The sequence below is a fragment of the Synchiropus splendidus genome, chromosome 16, assembly GCF_027744825.2.
Source record: "Synchiropus splendidus isolate RoL2022-P1 chromosome 16, RoL_Sspl_1.0, whole genome shotgun sequence".
Taxonomy (NCBI): domain Eukaryota; kingdom Metazoa; phylum Chordata; class Actinopteri; order Syngnathiformes; family Callionymidae; genus Synchiropus; species Synchiropus splendidus.
In genome coordinates this window covers 6,434,084-6,458,788 of record NC_071349.1, presented here as the reverse complement: position 1 = coordinate 6,458,788, position 24,705 = coordinate 6,434,084, and the positions used below count along the sequence as shown (strand labels likewise).

The 24,705-nt window shown below is 41.1% G+C and overlaps 2 protein-coding genes across 4 annotated transcripts in view; both read right to left on the bottom strand.

The window, feature by feature from the left end:
• tiam2a (TIAM Rac1 associated GEF 2a) overlaps positions 1-3,910 on the bottom strand; it is a 90,297-nt gene extending 86,387 nt beyond the window's left edge. The window contains exon 1 of one of the 2 annotated variants that reach the window (XM_053844346.1): positions 3,844-3,910. The gene's annotated coding sequence lies outside the window, so the exon portion shown is untranslated. Of the gene's footprint in view, positions 1-771; positions 838-3,843 lie in introns of those variants that run through there. The other variant, XM_053844347.1, reaches the window with a different exon arrangement.
• Positions 982-24,679, bottom strand: scaf8 (SR-related CTD-associated factor 8). Of its 2 annotated transcripts, none has more exons than XM_053844350.1 (20): positions 23,184-23,246; positions 19,613-19,703; positions 9,933-9,977; positions 9,646-9,807; positions 9,367-9,523; positions 9,172-9,299; positions 8,903-9,079; positions 8,755-8,834; positions 8,546-8,657; positions 8,278-8,409; positions 7,562-7,662; positions 7,302-7,495; positions 7,121-7,221; positions 6,911-7,024; positions 6,629-6,785; positions 6,417-6,547; positions 6,157-6,298; positions 6,031-6,078; positions 5,735-5,956; positions 982-5,662 (listed from the first exon to the last, which is right to left on the bottom strand). In XM_053844350.1, exons 5-20 carry the CDS (start codon positions 9,443-9,445, stop codon positions 3,858-3,860), a joined length of 3,723 nt encoding a protein of 1,240 aa, XP_053700325.1. In that variant the 5' UTR covers positions 9,446-9,523; positions 9,646-9,807; positions 9,933-9,977; positions 19,613-19,703; positions 23,184-23,246; the 3' UTR covers positions 982-3,857. The 2 variants fall into 2 exon arrangements, with proteins under 2 accessions (XP_053700325.1, XP_053700324.1); XM_053844349.1 differs by lacking the exon at positions 19,613-19,703 and adding an exon at positions 24,532-24,679 and having other exon boundaries at positions 987-5,662; positions 23,184-23,267.
• Between the last annotated feature and the right edge of the window lie 26 nt (positions 24,680-24,705).

The window sequence follows — 24,705 nt, the reverse complement described above, 5'->3', positions numbered from 1 at the left end:
CCTGGATCGATCCCAAAAGGCGCACAACTTTTTATTTCTGCCTGGCAACAGTTTTCCACTCTCGGCCAAAAACGAGGATGTGTTTAGTTTTTTTTTCCCCCCTCACAGATAAACATCGGCTCAGAACTGGAGGTCCTTTATTTTGTTTGAGTGCGGCACTGCGGAGCTTCAGCCGCTCTGTATGGAGCAACAGTGACCCCATTCGGCCACAAGCGGTACTGACACAACAGGAGTCTAAAGAAAAAATGTAAACGGATTTTAAGTTTTAAGACTTTTCATGAAGTCATAACCCTTAGCCACCGAAAACACCAGTCAACAGAGGTCAGCACAAGGGAAATAATGACACGCAATTATTTGATCGGCACAGGTAAACATGAAATAACCAGCAAATAAGTGTCTTACATTTTCACATTCTTAAAAAAAAAAAACCTTCTGCTTGTGGTTTTTGACCGAAAACTAATAGCCTGAACTTCTATAACTAAAGCCTTTGCACACTTGTCTGTTGTGATCGTTCCATGCCTTGCCTACGCACCACCAGTATGACTTATGTTGTACAAAAACGTGAGGGATAGCTATGTTACATTTAAAGGTGTAAACCGTGTAAATGGGGGCGAGGATCACCAGTCATTGTTGCTTTAGTAAGCTCGATAGGACCAAATGTGGACACCTACGAAGACCCTTCTGTCCTGGACTATCACGAAGTCTTTCAATTCACACCGTAATGGCTACATGCCAACCACACTATTCCTTTGGATGAAAGTGAAAGCTTACAATTTTCGCTGGTATCCAGTCTTCAGGAAAGCAGAATGGACAGCCACCTTGGCCTAGCGCAGCTGAGTCTTATACAGATGACTGAGCTCCTCACCCTACGCCTGACAGACACACACAGAGGAAACATGTTGGTTCATGAGAACTCTGCCCGACTACATGTAAGAGATGGACTTGAGAGTTCTGCCTTTCAGTGCAGCTATTTCTATACCACAACAGACTGCCACAGCATCCTCATTACCCAGGAACAGTGCAAACATCTGCCGGTTCTCTAACCATCGCTTACTTCTGAACCAGACTCTGCAGCCGTGTCCTTCCTGGTTTGAAAGCCAGACTCAGTATGTTGGGTTATTTCATGGATAATACCCAAAATATCAGATTTGGGGAGCGATGGGGGGAAAAAAATACATGATGAATGGGCAATTTGTGTTTCTCAAATTTGTAATCTGAGCTGGATGCTAATTCACTTATTTGATTTTATTTATTCTATTTTTATTTTATTCATGACAGCACTTTAATCCAAAGCACTTTCCTAGTTGGTGGGATTTCCACTGAGCATGTCAATAAAGTTGTTTCTGATTCTGAATTGCTCATTCTGATGCCAGCTTCTTTTTATTTGCATGCATTTCTAGGTATTTGCAACTGATATTCAGGTAACTAACGTGCTGGGCATCATCACTCAATTGTCGGCTTCGTCCTGAAAATGGAATCCAACACATTTATTTTAACTAATTTTACTAGATGAAGTAGTAAAATAAAACATGACATCATGTTACTTGTTTCACTTAAATCCTCCACAAAACAACCCTGAATCACATTTATTAACACCAAAGCTCTTGAAGACAAGAATCCAGAGTCTTAGCTTTATGGGTTTCTTCAATTTAATCCGTCTCTGCCCCTTTACGGAGCCTCAGATAAACAGGGCTGACGGATGTGGGACCTCACTGAGGAGGATTTATGTTTATAGCTGCCATGCCTGTTTCAGGGCTGATAGAAGCGGATTCATCGTGCAGAGGTGATAAATCGTCCTCAAAGAAAAAGGCTTCCTGAAAATGCAGCTGGTCTTGGATCGCAAGACCAACTTTTAACATGTTAGGGGAGTTTGTTTTTTTTTGCTGACTCAGCTGTGAATTGTATCAAATCTTAATGTTGCAGTCACCATGGCAACATATATGTGAGGGCTTGTATTACTATAAGCATGCATCTGTTTAGGCTATGAAGGAGGATCACTGCATTAGTTTGTTTCTGTAATCGCTCAAACTTGGTATTAAACCTTTGAATGATAATATTGTTCACTTCATCACCTCAACACAAGAATTTTTGAAAGTGGTGCAGCAGAACACCGAAATACATCCACTTCTCTGTGTATGGATGGAACTATGTTTTACACTTGGTGACTCACTAATGGGATCGCAACTCTTGAAATAACAGTTGGGTTCTATGATGCTAGTATTATGCACACAAAAAAACATTCAAATCATCGGTATAAGTCTCGGGGTTCTCGTAACCTGTTTTCCAAATCTGCCTTCATACACATTGATAACGCAGCTTGTTGATTTTACTATTCATTGCCTATATACTTCAACAAAGCTCATTTAAAAACATATTTACTTGCCATTGCACTCACTGCAGAAAAAGAGAAAACATTTTTTTTGAGTCTAAATATTCTTGACATGGAAACCGGCAGTGACATCAAGGGAAGTCAAGGAGTTAAAATGTTGTTTTTGAGAATAAAGGAAGGAAATTGGCCAATTCTTCCAGCATGTTTGGTGACATGATAAAACAATTCGTCCAGGAATGTTAATATCTCGCAATAGAACAGAAGGCTAGGATGAGTTTCCATTTCTTCCCTTACATTTATATTGATGGTTTTCAGCATCTACAAGTGCAAAATAATGTCAAATACTCATGTGTTGACTAGAAACATGGCATTCAAGTAGGGGAATCCATCTGGATTCATGAGAATAAAAAGGGAAGTGGGGATTATTGATGCACCATTTATTCAACAGGACAGCTCCTGGAGTGGTCTGAGAGAACAGTGTCCTACCTATAGAGTGGTACGTCAACAGAAACATCACTACAAGTTGAAATGAAGAGGAGACAAGAGCTATAGGCCTGCATGCACTCAACAATGAGATAACACTTGTAGGTGAGTGCTGTACACACCGTCCCGCTACCAACTTCAGCGCAGGACAGAGTCTGGAGTCAATCACGCAGTAGACTTGGGCAGCATCGTGAACGTCATATCCATGTTATGTTAAAAAAGGAAAAAAAGGCACAATCCAATCTGCAGCAGTCACGCAGCAAAAGCTCCAGGAAACAAAAACTGAAGTGAAAAATGAAATCCAACAAAAGTGCTCTGCGGATGGATGTTCACGCAGAAATTTGAGAATTGGCCTGAAGTGACAAAGTACATTAAGTTTCCGCCGGTCCTGGTCAGAAAGCAGTCCTAAAGCATGTGTTTAAAGAGACAAAAGCATGTTTATTTCACACTAAAACATCCAAATATCCCTCGTCTTCTACGTCTGTCAGTGTTCAGGGAATAAGTAGAAGCAAATTACAGACATTTATTTTGGGGATACAACATTGTTTTGCTTCCATGACGGCTCCAATTATATAAGCAGGCGCACCGGTGTCAGACTACAGGTTCTGTTGTGAAACAGAAAGCGGTGCAGGATGCCATGAATCGTCGAAAACAGCAGCATTTAAAAAAAGAAGAGACAACAATTGAACCAGCAACATTTTCAAGTACAAATTTCAAACCATTGTTGAATAGCCGGGATCTCTTCCTCTCTTCCATAGGAAGGTCAAAACTGAGTTCCCACTTGCACAACTCAAACATTTTGGGAGGTTGAATTTGATAAAATTGGCCCAAACAGACCTCATAAAATTATGGAGGGTGTTGTTTTCAGTTTTAAAATCAAAAACAAATAAAAGATCTATCAGTGGATCTATGCGGGTACACAAGTGTTTTGGAGGTTAAAATCAGAGTGAGTCATTATGTCCCATGTGGTGCTGATGGTTGCTGACATGAGCACAGAGAAGAAGAGACAACTTTACAAAATGATCTTTTACCTACTGAGTGATGATTATGTCCCCTCTGTCTCGGGGACAGTGTCCACTACTGGCTGACTCGCAGCTTCCTCCACCGGCTCAATGTCTACGTCCTGGGGAGAGACCATCCGCTGCTCCTGTTCTGCTACACCTTCAGGGAGCAGAGGTTTAGGGGAGGAGGCTGGAGCCGGCTCTGGTGAAACTTCAGGAGTAGGCTCAGCCACAGAGTCCGTCTGGGGTCCATTAGCACACTGCGGCTGTGGAGAAAAAGGTTTCTCTTGGGTTGGTTTCTCTTCCTTTTGTGGACTTTCTTGCCCCTCCAGAGAGCAGGGGGTCTCTTCAGTGGGGGGGGACTCTTGTCTCAAGGCCACAGGTGAGTCCCTTGTTAAAGGGAGAGCGGGTGAGGCCTGCTTGGGGGTTTCTTCTCCTGAAGAAGTGGGGGTCACTGACAGGGACTGGGTTGGTTGCAGAGATGGGGATTCGACAGGTGTTGGAGTATCGGGGCCTTTAGGCGATTTTGCCATCACAGAGGGGGTCCTGGTCCCCTCATTATCTTCTGATGTTGGTGTGACAGAAGAAGGAGATTCCACTTGAGGCAGCTCAGATTGGCCAGGGGTTTCTAGCAGAGTGGTTGCAGCATCCTGGCTGTGTGATGGAGGGGGGGACTTCATCGGGACGTGAAGCGGTGGCTGACCCAGAAGGGAAGGTTTAGATGGAGGCTCATGCAGAAGTGCGGACTGGAATCGTGACTGGTTCTGTGGGTTTACTTTCATTGAGGTCAGAGGCTTCCCCTGATTCATGGTCAGATTGGGATTGAGTGGAGGGGTGGGAAGCAGAGGAGTCGGTAGGGGGAGGAGGGGAGTCCAGCCCCCTCTTTCTCGCTCTCTCTCTTTATCTCGATCACTCTCTCTGGTACGGTCTCTGCCCCGCTCTCGTTCCCGTTCTCGTTCTCGTTCTCTGTCACGCTCGCGACTATGCCGGTTCCCGTTCATTTCTCTCCTGAAGTCAAATTCTCTTTCGTCTCTGTCTCGCTGTCTGTCCCAGGGACGCCGACGCTCATCCAGATCTTGATGCACTTCACTGGGGCCCCCGCCTCCTCGGTTCCAAGCCTGCTGTGGCAGACCTGCACTTCCTGAAGACGGGCCTCCGGTGGAACGGTTGTCAAAACGGTTGGAGAAGTTCTGCCCAGGTGGGCGCTCTTCCTGGAAGCTTTTTTGGGGTCCAGAGGCTGGTTGTGGGCCTCCATGGATGCCATCACGCTCATCAAAGTCCCCTCTGGTCTGGTTCCAGCGGTTATCAGGAGTGAAGCCAGCCAGAGCCTGTAGGCGGCCCAGCAAACTGGGTCTTTGAGTGGGAGTCCCTGGAGTCTGAAGCAAAGGTGGTCTACCTCCTCCAACACCACTTCCCCCACTCCCTGTTGCTGCATTGCCAAGATTCTCCCGGTGCTCTGGAGGTGGTGTCCTGAGGAGTCCGGTACTTTGCTTTTCTATTGGCGGGAAGCGATAGTCCTGATCTTTGCCCTCGTCCGCAGTGGAGGAAGACTCTTCAGTCTTGGGTGCAATGTCATTGTTGAAGTTTGGGGGTCTGTTATAGGGGTCAATCTGAGGGAAGGGGGCTCTCACACGGGCATGAAGGGAAGCATCCAGAAGGTTTGGAGGCTGCTGGCCTGGCTGCAGTAGGAGAGGGAAGCGGGCAGCAGCACCAGCCTGGAGTAGGTTTGGAGGCATCATTCCAGGCAGTCTCTGACCCGGCAGGCCAGCTTGGTGGAGAGGGTGAGGGAGGGAGGCAGTGGGGTGCATGCCGAGGAGACCCATCCCACTGCGGACAGCGTTCTGCATTCCTGTGAAACAAGGAGAAGATTACAAGACACAGAAGCTAATGGATGGCTTCCAGTTTACAGACAATAGTTTACCTTGCAGTGTGAGCTCAGCAGCAGCGTCCAGACCCTCAGACTGCTGCGTTTTATCACCGACAGCCTGTTGAGCCTGCAGCCCCACTGGATTAAACACGCTGGCTCCAGGGATGGCGGAAGGCATGAAGCTGCCGGGGATTCCACTGGTTGTAGGGATCATCGCTGCAAATGGGGAATCTTTCACACTCTCTTGGCTGGTCGCCACTGAAGGCTGCACTAAGGCTGGAAGTCAGAGACATAGGTTAGCCAAAACTGCACTTCACAGGGCAATGCAAGGGCACTCTCAAAATACTCACAAGCTGGAGCGGAGGCCAATGCTGCCGTTTGTGCCGCCTGCAGAAAACCTGGTCAGGAGGAAATCACGAGACAGTTACACAACCGTTATGCATCATGATGTTTAAGCTTATATTTGCTGCCGTTACCTGGAGGTGGCTGCGATGCATTGAAGGCGGGCCTCATGAACGGTGGTGGAGGCCCGAAACCAGGCGGGGGGATTCCCATGTTGACAGGGAAGGTAGGTGGGACCAGACCGACCGCATTTGGGACAGCCTGTGTCACCGGCAACTTAAGAGAAAGAGAAGATAACTAACTTGAACACTAGAGCTAATGGAAATGATTACATTTCATATTCAAGGTGGGCAACAAATTGGAGGAGTGCAGATCTAATGGCAGCCTTCCTCACCTGCACAGGCATCATGGTGACCTGCTGGTTGAATGTTTCTGCTTGGGAGTTGGTCGGTGTGGCTGTCTCTGCGTTGGTCGGCTGGCTAGTGGCCTCTTTGGCAGACTCTGTATTTTTTACCATTTCCCATTCTGCAAACACAAACCATTGTTAGGAAAATGTCAATGACAGAAAACTGAAAATGACAGAGGAGGAGGACTGTTTCTACTCACCATCGTTGACCGTCTCCTGGTCAATGATTCCTCCCTCAGCAAAGTCATCCAAGTCGTCCAGCTTGACCTTCTCCCAGGGTATGTAGGTGACACCCAGGTCCACGTCCCAAAACTGCTTGTATTCCTGCTTCACTCCTTTGTTCAAGGCCCAGGCAATCTGCGTGACACAAATCAATACCAGCCATGAATCGGAGTAGCAAACCTGCACTACCAGGGTGATAGTAAAATCACAAAGAGATACCAGTGAAGTTACTCTAATTAAGATGGAGTAGAAATTTGTACCTTGATGACCTTTGAGCCGATTTTGACGGCGCCAGTACTCAGCTTTTGGCGAGCCCGATAGGCATCCTGTCTGTGGACCATGCAGATGTAGGCACAGCCGCGGGGTGGGATCATCTGAGGAGGAATGCGGATCATACAGGTGTGATTATAAGATACAGCAAAATCTTACAAGCCATTTTGTTGAATGTTGAACAGCAGAAGGAAACTCACATTTATCGACTCTATCTGACCATACTCTTCAAACAGATTTGTCAGATCCTGTTGTGTAGCCTTTTTGTCAACCTGGCCCACCCAGAGAGTTGTACTGCACACTGGATATGAAAAAAAGAAAAATTACATCAGCTACCATCACAATGATGTTGAGAATTTTACTCTTCAAATTCAGACAGACCACTTAGGGTTTTGGATCGTATCGGGGGAAGTCCTTTCTTCTGCCGCTCCTTCTCGTGCTCTCTGGCACGTCTTTCGCTGGAGTACGACCGGGAGGATTTCCTTTTGCGATCTCTGGAGCGTGAGCGTGACCTCTTGCGGTGCTTCCGTTTACGAGAGCTGGAGCGAGAGCGGGACCTTCTTCTTTTTGGAGACCTGCAAAGAAAAATCAGGCTCAGCATTGCTTCAGTGACTTAGTGGAATTTCAGAAAGTGAACAGACCTTGAGCGTGACCTTGAACGAGTCCTGGAGCGAGTCTTCTTGTCATCCGGCTCAAAGATCTCTCCCTCGATGCCATCTGGGCCATCATCAAGGTCCATGTCCTAAAAAAAATACGACAAAAGTCATTATATCAAAGTCCATACATACACGCTATATGACGCTAGTTATTAAATTGATCGTGGAAATATAAGTCCTCAGATAAACACAAAGTATCTTAAAAAACAAACCACACTTACTTGTGTTAAATAAAACAGAGTATTATGTATTTAACACAGTTCTGAAACGATATTAAGAGTCCATAAAATGGATTATCTGACGACATCACCATCTGTAAATCAAATGTTTTTTATGGATATCTAAAAAGTAAAGTTAGATTGAACGGGTCTGAATCAACATTTTTGGTCACATACTGTACATGCACATTACAGACCATATTCATTGCTGTTGTGAATTGTGTGTTTAAGTAAAGCTACTTGGATGCATCTCCAGATAAATAAAGTTGAATTACTTCATTCATGTAATTTATGCCTTAGTCACATCTGTTTTTAACCTTGATGCAACCAGAAGCAAAGGTTTCTGCTCCCATTCTTACAATAACATTTTCTGTACATCAGAAAAAATTAATAGAAGGATCTTAGTCCTGGAGTTGCATGTGTATGTGTGCTATTTGGAATGTTCTATGTATTGTTGAGATCATGTAGAGTGTTTTGACATACCTGCTGCTGGTTGTCCATGGAGTCATCCATCTTATTGTCTTGCTCAGGGAGCTGTGGCTGACCACTACTCTGACCAGTAGCAACAGAATTCTCTTTTCCAAAGATGGAGTCCTGAGTGTCCATGCCCAAAGCCTATAAAACATCATTCAATCATCAACTAACTGCCATTTCCGGAAATGGCCCAAAATATAGCCTGTTTCTCATCTGAAACAGATGTCTATCAGTGGTGTAACTCCAGATTTCAATTTAAGATGGCAAGCAAAATTACCTTCTGCTGGTGCTCCAACAGCTGCTTTTGAAACTGCTCAAGGTTCTGCTGTTGAAGCTGCTCGGCGAGCTGGTGGAAGAGAGAGCTGTTGATGGGCTCCGATACCATGGGCCTGTGGGCAGTAAACAAAAAGATTACATTCCCAGCTGAGGCAGAGAGGACTGATGTTAAAGACACAAGTGTTTGACAGGAAAACATGATGGACTCACAATTGGGACGAAGTACCATCCTTCTTGGAGTCCTCGCCCCGGCTGGATTCATTCCCGAAGTCAAACTGACCCAAAAGTTTCTGCATCAAAGGTGCGAAGCATTCAGGACAGGCTGTGCGCCCAACAAAAATGAGCCAGTGTGTGGTACCTTGTTGAAAGAAGCCACCCTCTGCTCCAGTGGGTTAAGACTGTTGGCAGTCGCTGCAGCGGTCAGCTGGGCAGTCAAAGCTTGCAACTGCACCACGAGGCCAGCGTCAAGAGCCTGAAGTAGAGACGGCTGTGGTTTCTGCTGTTGCATCTGCAAACTCTGGACAAGCTGCTGAAGCTGTTGTCAGACAGAAGAGAGCAATGAAGCCTGTGTTGTGTCTTAAACTCCGTTAGCCATTCCAAATCACATGAGTTAATGCAGTTCCTCACCTGCTGTCCTTGAGGACTTTGTAGAATTTGGGCGACTGCAGCAACAGTATCTGTGTTAGTGATTTGGGACGCCCAGTCGGGGAGTCCTTGGACAATGTTTGCTGGCGTTGCTGGGGTAGCTGGAGTACCTATAGTTGACACATGAAGCAATTGTTAACATTTAAGCATCCTCTTCATTCGGGTTGTGTGGCTGACCAGGTGTAGTGTTGTTGACTGGGGCAGCACTGCTTGACATGATGGGGGTGATGCTTGGAGGAGCAATCCCCGCGGCCATGTCCAATAGAGGCTGGATGATGTCGCTCTTGAACACAGCATTCTTCTGCCAGAGATTGAGGACTCGCACTATCTTACTCTGGAAACAAACACATGAAGCTACAATAAGCAAAGGACATAATCTGGCTGTGGCTGCTACAATACACAAATAGCTTAGTGAACCAGTTAGTTACAAAAAAAAAAACAGTGAGTTGTGGAGACCTTATCATCTGAAGGGCAGCGGTACAAGTGCTGGAATGTAGTAATGATGTTCTTGCTGAAGCGCGGAGCAAAAACATCCTTCTCTGTGCCAAACTGGTGTCGCGACTGCCTGACGATGGAGTCGATGACGTACAGACCTGGAACCTTGTACTCTGGTTTGCACTGGAAATGTAAACATAATAACAATGAGACACATTTTTCCTCATATTTTGCTAAAACTCAACTTCTGCCTCAACTGAAATATGGTAAGAGTGTGTGACCCTTAGGTTGGGGAAAGATTTGCTCACCTTCTGTATGAACTTCTCCACACTCTGCACCACATGCTTGTAAAACTGCAAGAAATAAACAGGAAAATTTTGCCATGAGTGAACAGCCTCTAAGCCTCTAAGATTGAATTTTATCCTACACCAAGGCCAAATATCAACCAACATTGAGCGGCCAGCTCTCAAAAAGAAAGCTGCAGGTCAGAAATGAATTTAAAATAGAAAATCAGTTGTCTTGGCTTGTATTCAAAAGTACAAACACATTTGAGAATTTAATGGGATTATAGGCAATTAGATACCAACCCATTCAGTTGAAAACCACAATGTTGGACAATGATCCTTTTTAGTCGGCTCTTGAGCTGAATGGGCATAACTCAACACGTCAGTTCATTAAACTAAATAAAAACTATAAAACTATACAACAGAAAAGAAACACACCTGTATGTGTTGCTTTGAGTAGTGAGCAAGTGATGTTTTAAAAATAAAAAGATGACAACAAATGGTAATCTGTAAGAGTGAGAACTACTACAAACTTGTTTCTGGCACTACAAATGTCACATTTTAAATGTCTGGGGGATTCAAAAACATGATAGCATGATACACCATTTTATTAAAAATGTGCAATCCCCCAGCAACACACCAAAGCACTGCAAAGTAACAGGAAGCTGGAGTGGTCAGTGATTAGCTGAACCAATAGAAGTACTTCCAGGTTGCCACTGATATTCACTGAAAGAATCAAAATGTGAAAATGAAATTTGAGGCTTGTGTTTTGGGGTAATTTAATTCCTAAATACCTCAAAAAATTCAAACCAGTCATAATCCTGCAAAAATTCTGAAAGTCTACATATAAAATGTTGAATGAAAATTTGTATGTAGTATAATGCACAAGCAAGGGCAAGCAAACATCTTGAGTTCTAGACATGTTTTAATAAAATCATGTCTTATGCTGCTTCACAAATAGCACATTGTGATGACACTTGCCAATAGTATAGGCAACAAACAAAGTACCTTGTTTGACTTCACTTTCAGGAGATGTACTTTTAGTTCATAATATATTCCTCAATCGCGGTGTGGCATTCAATGGTGAAAGTAAAGTGTTGACCGTAAACAAGGTGGCCCACAATGCATTGCAAAACCATGTGACCTTTCGAGCGCTATTCACTGGAGCCTATATAGTCTATACAGACCTTGATCATGGCTCTATCTGTGTTTCCAGTTACTAAAGAAGTTGGCAAAGGAATCCAAGTTGATCTAGATGCTCGAGAACAAGTCTCACAAGGCAGGAAAATGTTAAAATAAAAATAAACACACTCCATTCAATGTGATGCAACATCGGCTGTACCACGAGCCTGTGAGATGCAAATTCAGCTGCTTGTAAAAGCAACTTATGTCAGTATGTCAATCTGCAATACACTGAGCTTAAATCAAAGGCAGTGTTTTATTTCATTTTTTATTCAGTGTTTTATTGCATATTGATCTATCCTAGCACTGATCAACATGGCTAGACACATTTTTTACATCAGGTAAAATGACATCAACACTCATCAGTAAGTAAATATGAATCTCCAAGCTTTATTCTGAAAGATTATTCTGCAAAATGTGAGAGGATCTGATCGGGATGATCATAACTTTTTTTTTTTACCAGCATGCCTGCACTGTCTCACAGCCATCATACACAATACCACAATGCAGAGGTTATACTAAACTGTTGGTCACAAAGATCTAGTGGATTGCATTTCTCTTGATTCATTTCAAGCAGCAATTTAAGAAAACAACACTCTCCTAAAACCAAGCTCAATTTGTTCCACACAACCTATCAACTGAGGTAAAATGGAAATGGGTTGCAAACAAATTTGAATATTTAAAGTATATATATATAAGATTGTCACAAGAACTGATACTTTGCTACTAATTCAGTAGCAACACGGAAAAAATACATGCAGCTAAATGCTGCAGTGAAAACACTTTGGCTTATCAATGAACCAGGCAGTTAGATCCATGTGTAGAGAAGCGTTGCATTCAAGGTGGATGGATGTGGAGCTTTTTATATCAATAGAACTCATATACTGACGGTGGAAACACTTTGAGTCTGGCAAAATAACTGAAAACAGTCACCGCAGTTACAAGGTGAGAGTATCATTTTATATCAATTGTGTCACCTTATACATGAATACACGGTCCATTGTTAAAGTGAGCAAACACACTACAGTCGTAGAGGTGCAACAATCTAATCCTCCAGCATTTATATTGCATTGAAAGCTAGTTAACCTTCATGTGACGAGTCACCATGAGATGCACTATGCTGGTCACTGTACTTGTCCATTGTACTGAACATTGGTTTTGTCTGAGGATGACTGTGACCAGCAGAAGAGTCTGACAACAAATCAGCCGAAAATCATGAGTTTGAAATGAGAAGAGAATATGACTTGAGTGCAGATGAAGCCAAAAAGTTAGTTAAAAAAATTTAACAGAAGTTATGCCTGTGTTGGAAAGTGGCATCTCCACAAGATGCACAGAATGACGACACACTATATTCTTCTGACTATTCTGTGAATGTGGTTATAGACGGAAAAGATTACGTGCAACTAAAACATGTTTTAGTACGGCTAAATCCTGAAGCCAGTTCAACAATTTGAGACATTTTAATGAACTTGAAGTACTTTTTTGTGGCATTAAATCAGCATGGAAAATCATGGAAATCCCTGGTATTGGTATCAACGACTAAGATTTTGGTATTGTGACAACCCTATTTATTTATACACATAGCAAAAATATGTACACATTACACTCCTATTAAAAAGACTATTGAAAAGACAGAACACATCATGAAGGTGGACATGAACAGGACGACTTTGGCGGGCTATGCCAGTTTAAAAAAAATCCCTATTCATTTGGCTCCTGCTGTGCAAATACATGCTGTCCGAGAACTAGAATGGTTCATAGGATCAACCCTATGTGACTATTAAGTTACTTTCAAATATAGAATCTAGAAGTTATTGGTCAAACTTTTGGATTACAAATCTACATTAATCAAGTATGTGGTATAACATACATTCCTCAAAGAATTTATCAAATCTTGTTGGATCACGTCCATGTTCTGCATAAATAGAGGGTTAAATACAATGTGGGGTTCTCGTAGTGTTAGAAATCTGTTTTAGAAGCCATTTCTAAATCAATCTTTGGAATGTAGAGAAAATCTACTTTAAACCATAAGGAGGGTTCTCCCCAATGCAGTCATATAGGGCACCACCCATACTGGGATTCTGACCCACAATGCATGGGTTTCCATCCCAAAAAAAATAAAAAAATAAAAATCAGAATTTATAGGGATTTTTTTTGTCGTAATGTAGTGAAACATGACTTCAATGTCAGTGGCCTCACTCCCTCAGTTGTTTAGGACTTAGCCATTTAAAGTAGGTCCCAAAGAAAAATTAATTGCGTTATTCTTTTGTGTCGCCCATCGTCAAAGTCCGACACATCAGAGAAACCCTCTACAGGGAAAAATCCTGGGGAGAACCCAGGTAAGGTAGTAACTTTTCAGTTCCCACTCCATTTCAAATCAGCACTGAATAGTGCTATTATTGCAATGCAGTACAAATAACAATTAAATATCCTTCTCAACGAAACATTTTATACTATTCTTTTGGGCTGCAACTAACCATTAGTTACCAATCTATATTTTTTTTATTTCTGTTTAACCTAAAGTTGCTTAAATCATCTCAACTGAACAATAACAATAAAATAATGACACATAATCCAGGAACATAGAGTTGACCGAGAGCTCCAGATCGTTTTTATAGGTCCTTGAGAACAAGTAAAAATCAATGTTCATGTATGTATCTCTTATAACATATCTGATCTACATGCTTAAAAAAAAACGCGGTATTAGCGCAGATGTGATGTGTGTGCCATCATTAAAACCAGGTCAACCTCTTCTTACAACAACAGTTGTCCACGCTAACTGGCATGCTAGCTGTTAGCTGGAGGGTGTGTGGAGTCACAGACCTAAACTAACTCTTTCATCATTCTACCATGCTATTGAAGGGGTTTGGTCTTCCTAAAGACGCGTTATATTTGCAAAACAAAAGAAGCTATACTTTTGAACAGCATGACTCGTTGCCACTCAACATAGGAGGTGACGCAAGGCTGGGGCCACGCAGCGACGGCAGCGAGTTGGAGTCGGACCTCAGTCAGAAACCAATTAGAGGAACAGAAATGAATACATTTGAATGATTCCAGAGAATCTGATTTCTCACAGCTTCTGAATATCCACCAGTTCTCGATGACCATCCTGCGGCCCGTGTGTGTTTACAAAACAGCAACATAACGCATCAACGCACAGATTTTGGCGACTTTGACAATTTTTTGTTGTCGACGTCATGACATCAACCAATCAGTTGCAGCACTACTACGAAAAGACAAGTTTTGTGTTCCATCAGCGATAGCATTCGAGCAGAATATTTACACAATATGCATACAAAATATATTTACAAATGTCTCAATACTCCATACTAGATGTCTTGTTATTGATGCAATAGGATTTGACAACACGGCTTTAATTATTATCAAAATAATTTTGAGGTCCTAAATTTTAGCGGTATTTATAAATCCCAAACAAATTCAAACTTGTTTTCAGTTAATGCACGATTATACAATGCTGTTTATGTGCCATAACAAGGACAACTTTGGACATAAACCTTTGGTGTTAAATTGCAAGGTGGACAAACAAATTCCTGCAGTTAAAGTTGGGGCTAAATTGTTTCAGTGATTGCAAGTCTGCTTCATAAAGAGAGAGGATAGAGAGAAGAGGTCGATCTTGCAATGTTAATATCTTGGACGTTCACATCAGCTCATACCTTCATAGAGAATTGATTACAACTGTTCAGCCCTTGACAACATACCAATAAGCTACACTTCTGAGCGAGAAGAGATGAGGAGAAATGGCAAAAGATGGCAGAATAAATAAAAATAGCATACAGTAAAAAAAAATGTCAAAAACAAACGACCCAAACATTTCCACTATTTATTTGGAGGGAGACCGGGTCACCGCTTGTCATAATTATGTTGAGAAACTGCTTTGTTTTATTTTGTCTCAGACTCATATACAGTAGTAATGTCACACACAGAGAGGAGACAGTGATAGTCAAAGAATGTTGAGACGGACGTACAAGGTAAAGAGGGAAGAAGATGAAGAGGAGGACAACCGCTGGGGTCCAAGCACGCGGTAAATGAGGGCTGGACAAGGATGAACAAGGATGCTACACATAATATCACAGCAGTTTGATAATTAAGCAGAATAACAGCTTGTAATTTAGTTTAGAAAAACCTATCATGGCTGTACATTGAAATTCTCCTGACACAAGAATTTGCATGAGACAAGAAATTAGAATGCAATGACAATCATAATAAATACCCCGCATGAAAATAAGGCCATAACCTCACTTCATTGGTTTCAAGAGCTGACTTGGAGTTGCTTTTTCCAGGTATGAGAAGTCGTACACTGACAGAAACAAGACACTGTTCCGGTGGTAACTCTACATCCCATAATTCCCCATCTCATGCTCATTGTAGCGTCACACATGGTTCTTTAATGAATCAACATCCTATCCCTGTGTGCATGTATTTAACTGCAATATCCAGAAAAGCAAATCTGAGGTAACTTAAATTTATCTTAACCAGTGCATAACAAATTTGCATTGAAAAACATAGCATAGAACTAATACCAACTGTAAAATAAAGGCCATCTAATCGAATCCAATAATTCGATCTAGGGCTGTTTTTTAAAATAATTTTTTTAAATATATTTTTTAATCTCAATCACACTGAAGCCAAGTTAACTTGCAATTAAAAAATAACAAATAACGCAAATATTTTGTATCAGTTTTAAATGTATTCAAGTAAGATTTTATCAACACAAGAGAGGCCAATAATGCTTAGAACACAGATTGTAAGAGCCCGCGAGCACCTCCTTGAGGGCCACTAAAAGTTTTTTTGTTTTATACCTTTGAGCCGTGAGGGCCGCGAGACGCTCTGTTTTAATACATTAGGCACAGTAGCAGCAGTAGTATGTCACTGAATTGACTTGACAGCTGCAAATCTGTGATAGTGAACAACGATGGAGAAGTTCTTGAAAAGAAAAAATGATAAAGTGATGGCACCCCCAACAGTCAAAACTGTTCACCTGTTGAAGCAGTTTTGAAAATTAATTTGAACATTTTATCGCAATACTTTCATTTACACTTTACTTATATCTTCTGTGGAGTTTAAATGAAATATATTATCATTATTTCATGATATTCAGAAATGCTTTTGTTATATTTATCTTATTCAGAATTGTATTCAGTTTTTCCAAATTTCTCAACAGTTTGCATCAAGTGTATTTTTTCCCCCTTTTTTCTTTATTAAATTTGATGAGAATGGCTTGCACATTGTTCTGCCGGACTTTTCAATGACCAATAAATATCTCTCGAGGATCACATGGTTTCATGTCATTTCACAAAGTTTTGTTTGTTTACGTTGTTGATCACAAATGAAAGAGTAATGAATCAGTTCTATTGAATGCCCCTGGTTCAGAGAAAGGAGGCCCAGAGATCAAAACGGTTCAGAACCCCTGTCTTAGAATGTTCAGTGCCTCTGGGGTTATTCTAAAGAATGCTTTGTTAGGTTGTCATAAACAAATGTTAGCATGAGAACAAGCATTATTACCCCCTCTTGTATTGACAACATCTTAGTTACATTTAGAGCAGATACAAAATCTGTGATTAACTTGCCATTGAGTAAACTATAAACTATCATTTTAACATCTAACATCAGCATCATCTACATGTTTTCCAGTAATAGCACCTTGTTCATAACGCCATTGGGCATTACACTCAATATAGAGGCATGTTGATACTAGGACGATAATATAATGACGCATGTCACAAAATAACTGCCTCAAAAGAAAAGGTCCATGCACTGCAATGGACTGAATTACCGCAAACAGTTCACTGGGTTTACACATCAAAACAATGCAGCGCTGAGCTGTGTTACTGTGAGATCTGTCAATCATTGGCATATGGACCCGCTCATGTCTGAAACATGCGAAGAAGATGTCATTTGGATGAGTGTTGGTGGGAAGAAAATATATTTATATTACGGGTAATGAACTGGACCCACACATACGACTGTTGCCATACACGTTTAGCCATTAGACTTCTCACAGATTGAGTGGATATGCTAGTCCTAATAGGTAAACAAACCTCTGACAGGCCGCCAAAGACCAAGTAGCAGAAAATGGCCTGAGGCCTGGTAGTAACAAATGAATGATAAACTCAAGGCATTGAAAGACAGATTTGGGGATGTGGGTATGACACAATTAACTACATTAGAGTCACAAATTCTGAGCAGCGGATGTTTACGTTCTAATGTGGGACTAATCTTTGCACAACAATGCCAGTACAGTGACATGCAGAAGTTTCCAGCACAATTTATGTTGTGGACGATAAAAGGATATAACTATAATATCACCCAGACCTAGTTCCAACTAGTCATTTTTAAGTTTAGCGGTTCCATAACTCCACCTCACTATTTAACTTCTTGATCGATAGATAATGCTTGAAGATGCAAGAGAAATATTACTATGATTTGAGTCAGCACATTTTAAAAGCAGCAAGTTCTCATGAAGCTTTAATAAGGGACAGTTTTGAAAGCACAGAATACACCCAACGAATTCTCCAAAGTATCATTTGCTTGAATGGTCATGTAGCTTCTCATTAAGGTAACTGCTGTTTTTAGATATTCACCAGGGCAATACCGGTTTGCCCTGGTCAATAGCCAGTGTCTGGGCAGCTTCACATAAAGATGTTTTCAGTTTAACAGCTTGTGGAGTGCATGTTATGATGAGTAGTTTTACTCCATACATAATTCACATTTAAAGTTATTTATACAGGACTATTACACGTGGCGAGACGATTTCTCAACCATATCAACCAGCCTTTCCTGTTCACTAGCACTCACGAACAATTTATAATAGATTTAAGCAACCACTAACAATTATAGACTTTGAAAATAACATTGGACAAATCAGGATGTTTTTCTATTTATCATATTAAAAATGCCCTTGCTTTCAAATGTTCACTTTATGTAGCTTGTATCTAGCTTGTGTGCAGCTGTAGGCTACAACAGCTTGCAGTGTCTGCTGTAGTTCTGACAGTGCCATTTTAAAGAATATTACAGCTGCCTCAGTCGTCGCCTTCATTACGACTTCTCTGACAGCAGGGTGGTTTCCTCAGTCCAATGAAGAACAGCCTCCGAGTTGAACAAGTAACCAAGCCTACTTTGAAATCATATAATTTTAAGGTCTGGGAAAACTGTTTCAGCCCCGACTTTAAGACCTTTGCAATGACCATGTGTAAGGGAAGTGCATTTTTGTAAACCCCACATGATAACGACTAAAAAAAATAAAATTGACCAATTTAATAGAGCATCAACATAAAACTGACTTTGGTTTCAAACATATAACGAACGTAATCCTGGTTAGGGTTTCCGCTACATGATAAAGATGTGTGTCGCAACAGCCAAGTAAGAAGCGTCACACCACACAATGTTTCTTTAAAGATGTTACAAATATTGATTATGTTCTATTGCCTTGGCTAATCATAGTCAAGTAATTCTGTGTGTAGACCGAGTTGGATATCTGCCCTGTCACCGGACACAGAACGGTGCGCCTACCAGAAGTGGAGCAGAGCAGCTGCGGTAGTTTTCCCCATTTACTTGATCATACCAGGATAGCCACTTAACCAATATGTGTTATGTTCTCAGCAGGACTGCATTATAATAACTCTGACTTTGAAGAATACCCAAACGCATGATGCAAATTCAGTTATGTTACGGTTTCAAAAAATGCTGGAGGAAACCCAGCTGTTGGAAAATGTGTTTGATTTGAGTTTAAGTTACATTTCCAGTTCAAATACAGAAGTTCACATGACAATTTTAACATCACCAGATAAGGTCTGTGTAAGTTCACTTTCATTTAAGGAACATTTCACAGTACTACCTCCGATTCTCTAGAATTTAACTGAACTTCTGCTCTGCACTCCCTGTGTTGCACCTTCTTCAGCATTATGAGTCATGGTGATTAGGCAATGTTTGGCCACCTAAGCAGCATAAAGACAAGTGAGAGGGTGTTTTAGATCACTAGAAGGAGTCAAGAGCGGCCCAATGACACACAAGTCGGCCAGTTCAAATTATTCCAGGATGATTTGTACAATCTAGGTGAAATTGACTTCAAACAAAAAATAACTATGAGCAGGAACAAGTCTCTTTACCCAAACAATTAAGTGAGACTTAAAGCAACAACAGCAATGTGGACAGTATCTCTATGACTCAACGAGATCATTGAAAACAAAATACAAGTAACTTCAATTTCTATAAGAAACTTAGATGAAACAATGTCACCTCTGCGCCATTTCATAAAAAATGTTGTACCAAACTAGTCAACATTCAATTTATGCATCAGGCCACAACAGCAAACATTGCTAACATCAAAATGATGTCCGTTGTGTTCCAACCTGTCAACTGTATGAACAGCCAATAGAGAAACTAGAAGCCAACAAGCACAAACATCATCACTTTTTAAAAAGCAATAGAGATGAGTCTGTGTGCCAAGTTTAAGTAATTTGACGTGTCTTCCATTTTCCTTGTGAAACAACCCATACTCCTACCTAAGCTGGTATGGGATTCTCTTATCTGTGTGTAACTCTCTCCACCCCATCCTCCTGCTTCACATTCAGTGCTTTGGGGGAGCTGGGAGAGCTGCTGAGGGAAGGGAAACATGTGTTATTCAAAAGGTACATCAAACAGTTCAAACACGACAAGGAAATACATTGTTCGCAAATGGAATTTTTGGGGGGGCTGGTGTCACGGATTCATGGCTCAAAGCTGCACCTTTTTCAAACTCAATTATAAGTAAATTTAAACTAGTACTGAACTCTTAAATTTCTGAATAATCTCACGCATGCTGAAAGTTTGTTTTGAACAGAAAATCACCAGGGACATGCGCACACAAGCATGGGATATTCCAACATGATTATCGAACTAAGAAATCTTGTTTGGCCTATTTAAAATAAAATTACATTAAAAAAATTTCACCCAGATTGAACAAATAAATCTTTAAATATATCCACTCTATTCAACAACATAGTAGTATTGCTCATTCAAGTAATAATATATGAATGACTAACAAGTTACTAGTAACAAGTTTATTCATCTAAGGTGCGGTATGGTGAAGACCGCAAATCATACAAAAATAGACAAACATTTGCCACAACATTCATTCAAGTAAAAGTTGGAAAAAATTTATATATTACATACCTAACTATGTAATGTAACTTCAGTAGAAAAAGAATGTAAAAAAGTGAAAACATCACTCCATCTTTCATATTTCCCATCAAGGGCTGTCACAGCAAGCCAACCTCATTCACCTTAATGCCACCATCCGCATGCCACACCTATCCTCTTCATCCCTTTTCATTCATGAACCTCCTTATTTAGCTACAGTATCTTCTTCTCTGACTCCTCTAACTTTGCTTTCAGTCTTTTTGTCAGGCAATACAGGACCGCGACTTAGCGAAGACCTTGAAAGCAATACAGCTTAAGTTTTACCCCCTCATCTTGGTTTCCACAACACCACTTTTAGCATGACAAAGTGACAAAAGCAACTTCATGATACAAACTTTCTACAAGACAAAGATCCAGGAACAAAAAGTATCAGGAAAGCAATACCTAGGATAGCTATTGATTAGATTGCATGGCTACCCGAGACTAACCTAGAATAAAACTGAACAATACACCTGGAATATGAAAAGCAGATAAAACGGCGAAGACGAAGGAAATAAAGGGTTGTCAAAGGACTGAAGGATATGGACGAATTTTCTTATCTTGATGTTAATGCTTGATAGCTTATTGATGTGATGAAACATGTCTACAGTACCTAACATACATATAAGTACAAAAAGATGTATAAAGTTGATGATTGCCATTGCCTGGATTCAGCAGTCAACCAACAACAAGCATTAAATGAGGTTTGTGGTTGGCTGGTCTTAGATGTACATTGAAGGGCAGATGCAAAGTAGTGTCTGCCACAGTTTCATATTTGATATTTGCGAATATCTTGAATGGTCATATATTAGGGTCGCACCAATCCACATTTTTGGACTTCCAATCCAATCACGATACTTGAATTTGGAAATCTGCCAACACCGATACTCCTCCGATCCAACACCAGATCTCAGTTTGCTGTTTTTTTTTTTTCAGCCTTAGATTGTTGTCATAACATATAGTCCTCCAAACACAACATCAATGATAGCTGCCATTAGTGCCAAATCACCAATTCAGTGTTTTTGCAACGTGACATAAAAGGCACCTAAATGTATTGGGAATGAAATATAAAAAAGAGAGTAAAATCAATCAACACTAGTGTCTATAGAATTAGACGCCAACGTGTTCATTGATCAAGTTGACTTCATCGCTCTGTACAATGCATATTAAGAGGAGAAATGGCTGAGGCTACGCAACCATCATGACCCCAAATCTTGCAAGTATGGGACCATTTCACAAAGGACACATGCCTTTTACACCAACCAAGTGTTTAACACTTAAGCACTTTTTCAGTTACTGCATTATTCACAGCATAACAAAGAGAGTAGCCGTACACGTCATATGCTGACTCGTCTACTCATAGTCAAGGTAGTTGGTGACTAGTTGAATAGTCCTTAAATGCAGCCCTATAGTAATGTGTGATTGTTATACTATACATAAACGTTAACTTGAGCATGTAGCAGAGGTTTAGAAAAGACCAGAGGAGAGATATCTCTAACAAGACTGCTTGGTTGTCAATAAGAAAAGTGTGCTCGCTGAACATGTTCTAAAAGAGTGCACCTGTAGTCGCCATCAAAAGGAGATGATCACCAAGTACACATGAAGACTGACCATTTAGTCACAAAGGTTTGGTCAAATGTGATTGAGTGGAAACTACCAGCGCGCATTGCGCAATTTTACTGACGTAATGATGTTAATACAGTGATCGAGAAGGTAAAAGTAACATCTGGCTGCCTTGTTCATCTGCAGAAGAGCTGGTGACGACAGCAGGCTGCAGTTCACTTTGCATTTCAAAATTATTTTCAAGAAATCCTTATTACGAGAAGAAACTATTCCTTTACTGGTATCAACTTGACTCCTGTGCTCTTTTATGTCCTAAGCACCTTCAACAAGTAAATCTCACAGCGCTTCTGACTCCAACTGCAGCATGCAAGATCTGCTCCAATGAACTAATGTCGCTGACTTTGTGTGTGCGTGTGCGCGCACATGCGAGACAGCTGAGGATACTTTGAACAACAGCCTCGTACCTAATCTTCTCACATATTGGGTTCAAAATAAGTCACAACATTAAGCCTTTCATTGACAAGACTTAAATCACAGATTAATTAATTTGTCCATTAAATAATTGTTAGTTGCAGCATTAAGTAAAAGGAAGGTTGATGCAGGAAATGAACAGGGACATATGTTGCTAATACATTGTATCATTCAAGAATATGCAGAAAGGGTTTCCGCTACAACTAAATGAATGTGGCGCACTGTCACACTTAGAGCCCTCAGATGGTTGGTTTGTTAAATATGAAATCGCACATGATCAAACATATTAAAACAAAGTGGAAACATCGAAACAAGGGGGTGACACAATATATCATGGAAGTGGACATGATAACGGTAGTTTTCGGTGTGATTTTAGTCGGAAAATCCTGCCATAATCACTAAACAGTTTCAAAATATCCTAGCGGAAACCCTCGGATAGAAGCAGTCTTTTTGGAAATATGACAAGAAGACTTGTATATGATATACATGAACACCATTAAAGTTTCAAGATGTGTAACACTTTTGATGCATGTGCCAAAAATGTGTCAGTGCCATGATAGTCACAAGAGGATTAAACTGAGAACCAAAAGTTACTTTGCTTCAGATATCGCAAAAGTCAGAGTCTATCTGGATTTATCCTGTTAGAATAATGCCACGTTCCTGGATGGTATCACTTGCACTAAAGATGTTTCTTAGACACTTAAAAACAAGACAAGTATGCATGAATGTTTAGTTTAATCATGCAAAGAGTTTTGCGAGACACTTTCTTCTTGCCTTCTCCTTGTTCAAGTTTTGAGTATTTTTTGAGTTGCACAAACTTGTGATGAAATTTGTTGCTTTATTTTTATTATACACTAACTTGCCCTGTGACACCATACTTACTTTAATAGCTTTGATTCCAGACTTGGTGATTTGGGTCATCTTGGCCTTAGAGATGGGAGGCTTGTACTCATTGAGCGAGTACAGCTGGGGAGAGACAAGGACATTTTATCAGTATTTCAAAAAGGCATCAGGCATCAGAAAATTGTTGACATTTTGGATGGAGACAACTGTAAGGGGTGATCTGTGACACAGCTTCATGAAATGCAAGCTGTTGGCTGGGAGACCTGCTCTCAGCATATGGTTTAGAGCAGGGGTCTCAAAATTATCTATGAAACGGTGACTCTGGCTGCAAATTTGGATACCAACCAAAAGGGCTGAACCAGACTGAAAATAAATTGAATGCCATCTTTACACAGGTAATTGGTGGCACGTGTGTTCCTAACTGGTTTAAAAAAAAAAACAGCATCCACAGCTGCCCTTAAATATTAGACAACTGATTTAGAGACAGCAGCTCTGACACAAAGACAAATAGCAGAGGTTCAAGCAGCTGAGTTGGAGATCTTCATGTTCTAGACTCCAAATGCTTTGGACAAATGGAGAGGAGAGACAGGGAACGTGGACAAAGAATGTTTGAAAGAAGAGGAATACGATGGAAGGAGGAGGCTGACTTGCTAAGGTAACTGTTGTAAAAAAAAATATAGATGAGAGACAATGTGCATTCTGCTTCTTTAATGATCAGTGGAAATTATTTTGGATTCATGTTTCTGAGGAATCAGGACATTGATAATATAAGGAACACACTGACAGTAACCATTTGGCCTTTGACTAACTGTTAAGGTGTAACACTAAGTAATATTGCTAAGAAACGATAACAAGTACTTTGAATGGGCTCATGTAGATCGTCTTCTTTCATCTGTTGTGTGTCAGTACTACGATTAAAGAATATAGCGGTAATGCTGCTACCTTTAGCAGTAATGACCATCTTATAAATGTATCAACGTTGATCGGCAACGGTATTAAATAACGTCGGGTGACGATCAGTTGACTGCGTTATCTACATTTTGAAGACTTTAATGATCCCAGAGGGTATTTTCCATCTTGAGTTATTACCATATAAATAAGGCGGCTTTGCTAACTAGCCTTTTAGCATCAGGCTACATGAAGTAGCGGCTATACCGGCAAGCTAATCATCATTGCCGTTAGTGCCGTGAAATATTATACAGCCTTTTTAAAATACTGTCGTAGTTCCCCTTAAGTCTCCCCGGATACCAAGTCCGGCAATGTAGATGTTGTTCTGCCTGCGGCGGCCTTGTATTCCAGAAACACATTATTCGTTGCAAGCTAATGCTAACAAGCTACCGCAACCGTGGAAAAGGAGAATTTCACCGGGAAGTTTTCGAGAACGAACCTCGTTGTTGAAGGCTTTGACTGCCTCCATGGTGCTGTAGCGGCTTGCAGGCGGCTAAATATTAAAATTATATCTCCTCGATAACAGGTTTGGGACGTGCATGCTCGACGTCTGGTGAGATGGAGGAGACTGCCAATATGGCGCAGAGACTCAGTGGAAGTGACTGCGCCCCCA